General features: G+C 37.2%; 1 protein-coding gene across 1 annotated transcript; it reads right to left on the bottom strand.

The window, feature by feature from the left end:
* Nucleotides 1-5: 5 nt before the first annotated feature.
* On the bottom strand, nucleotides 6-5,596 carry LOC114471889 (uncharacterized). The gene is made up of 5 exons (XM_028460879.1): nucleotides 5,550-5,596; nucleotides 2,729-2,874; nucleotides 1,770-1,890; nucleotides 1,549-1,678; nucleotides 6-503 (listed from the first exon to the last, which is right to left on the bottom strand). The coding sequence occupies exons 1-5, from the start codon at nucleotides 5,591-5,593 to the stop codon at nucleotides 6-8; spliced, it is 939 nt and encodes a 312-aa protein (XP_028316680.1). The 5' UTR covers nucleotides 5,594-5,596.
* Between the last annotated feature and the right edge of the window lie 3,334 nt (nucleotides 5,597-8,930).

Genomic DNA, 8,930 nt, shown 5'->3' with positions numbered 1-8,930 from the left:
TTTTGTCAGTCAGGCAAATGATCTTTTTCGGCTAACTGATCAATCACCGGTTTGTCATCAAGGATCACTTTCTGTTTGAGATCCAGCAAAGCTTCTAGTTTGGGACTTAAAACCTCAGATGACCTGGCGTGCAACACAAAGGGCTCACCAATATCTCCACAAAAGTTGTAGTTGTGTGGAGCTTTCTGGAACTCTTCATGACTTAGTGTTTCAAAGGTCGTAAACTCCCATGAAGGTTTAGAAACAAGGCGCCATTCAGTTTTGACTTGGCTGTTGTGATTGCGTTTTGTCGGTTTCTTTGGCGCCTCAACGCCGACAGGAATCAACCCTGCATAGGGAGCTAAGTCCAATGTTGGATTGTACTGGCTGTGCAGGTTTGAAGAGGTTTTCTCCGCATTCTTTAAAAACGATGAAAAGACCTGCTGATCTTCGTTTGTGTCGCAGACATCGTCCTCACACTCCAAACTGTCTTTAAACAAGAGGCAGTCAGACTGATGGATGTCCTGAAACAGAAAGCAAAGCCAAGATGTTTAGAGAAAAAGTAATTATAGCTAATTATTCATATTGTTTTTCCTTTCTATTATTCATTAACACAGCTAATTTGGACAGTCGGATAGAGCTTTGGTAGACTTTTACATTCCAGTTAACATCAATGTGTAAAGTTGGTTTCACAATGGTTTAGTCCCGGACTCGGTCCGAATGGGTAAAGGACAAATGATAATTTTATTAACTTGGTTTGGCTCGGTTTGCATTAGAAACGGATCTTCTGATTCGTTCAAAACAACCTCTGGTGCAGTTGCATGAACTAACTGCTTGAGGGCGCCATTACTAGAGTAGAGACTTATCTCTGCAGAAAAACAGAAACCTGAAGAAGAGGCTCTCATCTATGGGTCAAAGCGAGCGCTTAAGAGTGCACAGAAACTTGTGCCGTCTCTGTTTGTTCTTTCACAACATTCAACAATGAAGCAGCAACAAGTTGACGTGCTGTTTGGTGGTTTTAAAGCCCTGTTTTGCGCTGTTGCCGGCTCTGCTGATCACCTACAATCCCATGTACTTTATCCTACGTCATCTCCGATACTTGCTGTTTGTTCCACTCTGAGAGCGGTTGTGTTCACGGTGCTCCTAAACAAACTAATGCATTTTGTTTTACAAATAGGAAATGTACCAATTACACAAATACATAACGCTTCAGAAACAAACATAGCATGTTTTACACATACAAAGAAGCATGTCTTCAAGAACAAAAGCAACAACATACAACTACAAAAAACTCGACTTTGGCCACTAATTTTTGACTTTGCAGATCCACACATAAATGCCAGTAAATTTTCTAAGAAATGTCCTGTTTTTTAGTTTGTACTTAAAGGATTTTTTCCACTTGCTGTATTTGGTTGATTGGTGTGTTTCTTATTTGCAAAACAAAACAGTATAGCATTCGTTTGTAAACAATGTTTTTTGCAAACCACACTGAGTTTGTTAGTGAATCTTGAGTAAGACCCGTTTTATGCATTTGTGAGGTTTGACATGACTTTAGAACAAACACGGTACCTGTGGGCTGGGATCCTGTTCTGGTTCCGTTTTGTTCTGCTCCTGAACAACGTCAGTGTTGGACTCCACAGCAGAAGGCAATGGGTGATGATGGGATGTAGAAACAGTGGCTGGTTCGATAGGAATTAAGCTGCTTGATGAGAAAAACAAAGAAGAGTTATGGAATAATCAATCCATAATCAATCAAAAACTTTAGTGAGAATATTAGTACAACTGCTCACCTGGCTCTGATGGTTTCCATAGACATGAAGGAGGACTGGGAATGGGGCATACTGAAAGACCCTATAATTTGTTTCATTGCATCGTCCAGATTGATGACCTTTCCACTGAAGGCTGGAATAGCTAAGAATAATAATTAATAAAAAAGAAAAGACATCAGTGAGTAGATATGCATGACAAAGTGCAAAAAACAGGTGCGTTTCGGATGCGACACCTGCAATTTAAAAAAAAAAACTAAAATTAATCTTCCCAGTTTTTATAGAGGGATTCATTTTTAGATTGATTGAATGGTGATCAAGCCAATCATAGCCAGCCATTTGACAAAACCGTCATTCCGAGAAGGTAAACAAAGAGTTACAGTAACAGTGATGAGTAAAGTGTAAGTAAATTGGCAAAAAATTTGTAACAGGTGGCAAAAAAATGGTCCAAAAGTGGCAAGAAAAGAGTGAAAAGTGACTGAAATGGGCCAATAGCAGTCAAGAGTGCCAGAAAAAAATTGACAAAAAGAAGAAACGAGTGGTATGTAATGGCAAAAGGTACTTATATGGATGAAAATTGACAAAAATTGGATAAAAGTGTCAAAAAGAATTAACAAAAATGACAAACAATTAGGAAAAAGTAATATGTATTGACAAAAGGAAGCTAAAATTGAAATCTTCCAAAAGAGTTTGGGGTAAAGGGGCAAAAACGGGACAGAGGAAGTTGCAATAAGGGCCAAAAAAAGGTAAGATGTTAAAAGGTTTCTAAATTTTAAGGTTTTCTGTGGGATTTATAATTAAAATTAAGACATGAGGAGCCACATGTTGAGTATCCCTGACTAATAACAGCTTCATCATGGTTTTAGTAAATTAATTTAATAAATTAAATTTGACGGTAGCCCTGCCCTTAGAACACCCTCACTTTTAAAATCACTGCTCCACCCCTGGTAAGAGATCGACTTTTTAAATTTCAAACGACTCACTTGGTCTACGTTTCTGTGCAGGAGGCTGATTGGCTCTCCGGCAGCGCTCGGTGGCGTCCTGGATCTGCTCCCGGCGTTGCTGTAGGATCTTTTCCTCTCGACGCCTCTCCTGCATGTTCCACTGTCTGCGTCTATCGTCCAACTTCCTGTGAATAAAGGAAACAACAGACATTTGAATTTGAATTTATTGATTATTTCAAAGGGACGAAGCACATTAATAAACAGACATGCTGTAAATTATGGGGCAATGATTGTAAAGTTGTGCATTCTAAAATAAACAAATTTATAGCAACAAACCATATTTAAAAAATGTTTACTTTTGACCAGATTTACAGCCATTATTGTAATTTTTTCTGGTAAAAATATAATGTCAATGGTAAATCTAAATATAATCTTAAATCTAAACCTAAATGTTAAATATTAAATCTAAACGTTAAATTTTAAATCAAAATGTTACATTTAAATATAAATGTGAAATCTAAATGCTAAATGTAAAATTGTGCCATTAGATTCAACATTCATAATGAAATGTATCATTTAGATTTAACATTTGGATTTAATAATTAACATTTAGATTTAATATTTAACATTTAGATTTAACATTGACATATATTTCTTTTACAAGAGAGAAATATCACAAATTTCACAAATATTTCTGTACATCTAGTCAAAAGTAACATGAGAAAATTCACACGTTTTTAAAACGTTTATTTTAGCATGCACAACTTTACAATCGACACCCCATACTGAATGAGCCAGAGTTAGCCAAAAGAGGCTCGTTTTCAACTGGTGTTTGTGGCAAGATTTTAAAAGGCAAACTTGAATATAAAAGGTATTCAAATACAGAGAGAATACAACATGATTAAAAAGAACAAACAAAATATTTACAGATAAAAAAAGAGCACCAAGCCTGGACTAAAACTCTCAGAATTGCCAAATTACACCTAATGTGGCCAAACTTTATAGTGAGAAACACCAGTAAAGCCCTGAACCAGAACTAGAGCACTACAACATGCAGCACAGCATTGTTGATTTACACAGTAATCATTTAGTCTTATGACTAAAATTTAGTTTCAGCCACACTCCAAACTCCACTATGGCCAAGACCAAAAAGCTGTCAAAGGACACCAGAAACTAAATTGTAGACCTGCACCAGGCTGGGAAGACGGAATCTGCAATAGGTAAGCAGCTTGGTGTGAAGAAATCAACTGTGGGACCAATTATTAGAAAATGGAAGACATACAAGACCACTGATAATCTCCCTTTATCTGGGGCTCCACTCAAAATCTCACACCGTGGGGTTAAAATGATCACAAGAACAATGAGCAAAAATCCCAGAACCACACGGGGGGACCTAGTGAAAGTAACAAAGACTACCATCAGTAACACACTATGCCACCAGGGACTCAAATCCTGCAGTGCCAGACGTGTCCTGCTTAAGCCACTCCATGTCCAGGCCCGTCTGACGTTTGCTAGAGAGCATTTGGATGATCCAGAAGAGGACTGGGCGAATGTCATATGGTCAGATGAAACCAAAATAGAACTTTTTGGTAAAAACTCAACTCGTCGTGTTTGGAGGAGAAAGAACATCATACCTACTGTAAAGCATGGGGGTGGTAAGATCATGCTTTGGGGCTGTTTCTCTGCAAAGGAACCAGGATGACTGATCCATGTAAAGGAAAGAATGAATGGGGCCATGTATCGTGAGATTTTGAGTGAAAACCTCCTTCCATCAGAAAGGGCATTGAGGGTGAAATGTGGCTGCATCTTTCAGCACGACAATGATCCCAAACACATCGCCCGGGCAACGAAGGAGTGGCTTCGTAAGAAGCATTTGAAGATCCTGGAGTGGCCTAGTCAGTCTCCAGATCTCAACCCCATAGAAAATCTTTGGAGGGAGTTGAAAGTCTGTGTTGCTTAGCGACAGCCCCAAAACATCACTGCTCTAGAGGAGATCTGCATGGAGGAATGGACCAAAATACCAGCAACAGTGTGTGAAAACCTTGTGAAGACTTACAGAAAATATTTGACCTCTGTCATTGCCAACAGAGGGTACATTACAAAGTATTGAGATGAACTTTTGTTATTGACCAAATACATATTTTCCACCATATTTTCAAATAAATTCGTTAAAAATCCTACAATGTGATTTTCTGGATTTTTTTTTTCTCATTTAGTCTCTCATAGTTGAGGTATACCTATGATTAAAATTACTGGCCTCTCTTATCTTTTTAAGTGTGAGAACTTGCACAATTGGTGGCTATATATCAATACTATAATCTATACTATCTATACTATAATTCAAGGGAGGTCTGTGTGGATGTGTGTCTGGATGTGTATGTGTGGAGCAAATATCTCCCCGACGCAGTGCCAGTTCAACCTGAAACTCGGTCGATGGGTTCCAAATACCCCGAGTGTGTGTATCTGTTATTTTGGAGTAATTTGGTCATTTCAAAATGTTTATTTAAATTTTATTTCACTTCTGGACGGCCCCGAAATGAAACCTATTCAACTTTTGACCTCAGGGTGTGAGGGGGCGCTAGCGCACCATGTATTGAGAGACGACTTCCGACATCCATTTTGAAGAATTCATCCACGTTCCAAATACCCCGAGTGTGTGCATCTTGGTGACGCAAAATGGTCAAAACATTAATTTTATAATTACGGCTCCCTCGGTAAGAGCGCGCCACTTCCGGTTCCATGACGTCACCGTGTCAAAAAAAAAAAAGGTCGATATTGAAAAACGTTTTTGTACCGCTAAAAGTCATTTAAGTTAATATTTCATGCTTATTTATTGTTATTCCCGTGATTCCAAACTTACTTTAAATCTGGGGTCACAGACTTCACTTCCTCCTTCGTCTCCATGAGTGTGGGCGGTGCCTGTGCTGATGGTCGTTACCTTATCGCAAACATTCTGCTTCTTCAAACAGAACGTTTTTGTGAGCGGATGGGTCCACTATGATTATTGTTTGTTATGCGCAACGGTGAGTGTTTCTTCTCATTTTCTACTATGTGCTAAGAAAGATGCTAGCAGCTACAATGTAAACAAACACACACGGCTGATGCGCGTGCGTGCACTACATCGGGATGTACATGGTGAACTCACACATAGGGCTTTTCCACCAAGAGCGCGGAGGGTTTTTTTGCCACGTCCTTGCGTCACCACAATACGTCTGTACGTCACTGATTACGTAACAGTTTACCCATGAGCACTTGCGCCATAATGAAGCCCATGTTTTGACTGTTGACATCGTATGAATACTGTCTTATCCTACGTAAAGATTCTGCTGAACAAATGTAACCATCTTCATTGGAGTCACAGGAATCTGCGACAACATTTGTGAACACAGGTAATTATCAAAGATGTTTTATTGCTTAACAATGACCGTGTTAGCATTTGCTAAGCTACTTAGCTTCAACTACGCCTGCATAAGTACAGCAGATAAAGACAATAAGTTGATTTTGATGTTTGTTCATCATTATAGATGCTCTTAATGCTGACTGTGCACGTCCGTGAACATGCTGCTACTGGGACTCAATACGACCGAGATCTGTTATTGTTGTTAATTACAGTTGGAGCCCAGTCTAAAAAAAAAAAGCACTTTAAACTCAGCTGACAAAAATGTTAAAAGCGGTTGTTGATAAAAGCTAATTTGCATAAGCAATGTTTTGCTTTTTTTTTTAATATTATTTTTAAATGTATACTTTAAGATAATTTTGTTATGTTCAATGCCCCTAATTTAGGTTAAGGTTTTTGATTTATTTTTAGTTTTATTGAACGTGTACCTGTGTCAACCAATAGGAGATAGATGGGCGGAGCCAAACGAGTCCTCAGCTTTAAGCAATGAAGCAGAGCAGATGTGAGTGAACCAGTCCGGTAAAAAAAACCATATTTAATCCAGTGGATGCAGAGTCTACAGCTTGGATTGGATTGTGTTGATGCTTTTGAAGTGAGTATTGATTGTATTTAGATGCTCAGACAGAAAGTGTGTGCAGAATGTGGATACTGATCACGGTGTTTCATATGCTAAAGCGGCTAACGCTAGTTGGTGGTGCGGCCTGTATGAAGTGTATGGACGTGTTAATTTTGTGAAAGACTAAGGAGAGTTTTTTTTAATATATGCAGTGGACCAGAGACACCCTCTTTTGACCGTGAAGTATAAAGAAGTTTGTACATCGTTGGATCTGCCTGTTGTTCCGGTGAGGCCCTGCTGTTTCAGTGAAGGCCTGCTGCTCAGGTGAAAGCCTGTTAGCTGAACTCAACACCGCCATCATCGAGGTTTGGGCCTCGTGCGGCTGCAGCCTATCTCAGCCCATATCATCACTTCTAATCCAAGGTTTTGTGAGTACACTTCAAGGCACAAGGTGCACGTGCTATTATTTTATTTTATTTTTTCAAAAGCTTGCTTGGCAAGTGAAGAGGCCATTTTTATGTTTGTAAGGCCACAACGATCACAAGCAACATCAGGCCTGCAACAAAAACTGAACTGAGATCTATTAGGTTGAACACAAAAACAATAGGGGAGTATTCAAAAAGTGATTTTAAAATTGAACAAAATACCTGAACCATTGTTTTATTCATGTTGTCAATTTATTTATTTTTGTAAGTTATTTTCCAGTGAGTGTGTTTATTTTTTGGTATTTTAGAGGTTACATTGATAGTTAAATGTATATACTTTAATATAGATTTTTCTTAGTAAAAGTTAAAAAAAAAAAAGTATAGTTAACTCGGTTTTTCTTTTGCTGAGTGGAGGCACCTTTAAAAAATATTTAGAAGCTGTAGGACTATTTCTTTGGTTTTTTGTATCTCCTGTTTACTATTTTTTTTTATTTATTACAAAGTAAGAGTACCCAGGACCCCGCCCATTGTCTACCACCAATCTAATTAGAATTAAACAGTGGTTACCTGGGACGGGTGTTACACAGTGATTTATAATCAATATATTTTTATTATTAGTTTGTGTCTGGCAACAAGTTATTACTTGAATGATCACTTTGATATGGTTCTATTTATTTATTACTTTCAAATTTATATATTTTTTTGTCTTTTATAAGAACAACAACAATATTATTAATATTATTAGTAATTATTATTAGTTAATTAATGGATCATTGAATTAACTTATATGTATTATTAATTTATTATTAATTAACTAATTAATAATTACCTTTATTACTTAATTTATTGGTGAGGATGCGGGAGGCATCCTTGCTAGGCTAACACTATTGTTAGGCTAACACTAATGCTAGGTTAGTGCTAACATTATTGTTTGGCTAATGCTAATTTATGCTAATGTTAGGCTAATGACATTTATTGGTAACTAATGCTAATACTAGTTATTGCTAAGCTAATGCAGTGCAGCGCACCTGCATCCTTACTTGAATTTTCATGGGGAAATGAAAATATTCTAGTTTTTATTAGTTCTTATTTTGGTGTATACACCATGTGGAGAAGTTAAAGAAATGAGGAACTTTAAATTACTTATTACGTTTTTTAATCTGTACTGTAACTGCAAAAACTATTTATTTTATTATAAATAATTGTCCTTCTGTAATGATGCAATTCTTGTAAACCTTTGATTGAGTGTTTCAAAATCAAAAAGACCTTTTTAGAAGTACTTACACATGATGGAGTGGGTACAAAACAACGTTTCTGCACACCTGCAATGAAAAAAGATGCAGAGATTATTATTTTTCAGTTGAAATGTCATCATATAGCATTTTAAAACTGTACATTGTTTTTTCCATGTATACAATCACTTACACTGCAGCTCACGATTGAGTCTTTCTAGAGAGATGAGGATTTCCTGCTCCTCAAAGGAGATGTCGATGACTGGCTGCCTCTGTGTTTCAACACTTTCCATGTCAGACCTTGTAAATCATACGCACATAGGTTATATAGCGCATAGAATTCTGGAAATGACATTGTATAACTTTATAAAATATATGTTAAGAATGTATATAGAGAAAAACCTTCCTACCTTCATTTCGAAAGTCCCAGCCGTCTATATTTGATGGTTTGAGTTGCTGTGCATTCAGGTTTATTGGCTACAGGAAATAAAGAAAACATATTATTATTATTATTATTACTATTGCTATTAACCACAATATAGACTGTAGAGTATCAATGCAGATTATACAGCAATCATCTCGGCCAGGGAAGGGCAACTTTTATCACAACGGTGTCACAAAAATGTGATTG

The sequence above is a fragment of the Gouania willdenowi genome, chromosome 11, assembly GCF_900634775.1.
Source record: "Gouania willdenowi chromosome 11, fGouWil2.1, whole genome shotgun sequence".
NCBI lineage: Eukaryota > Metazoa > Chordata > Actinopteri > Blenniiformes > Gobiesocidae > Gouania > Gouania willdenowi.
This window is presented reverse-complemented; position numbering and strand designations above follow the sequence as displayed.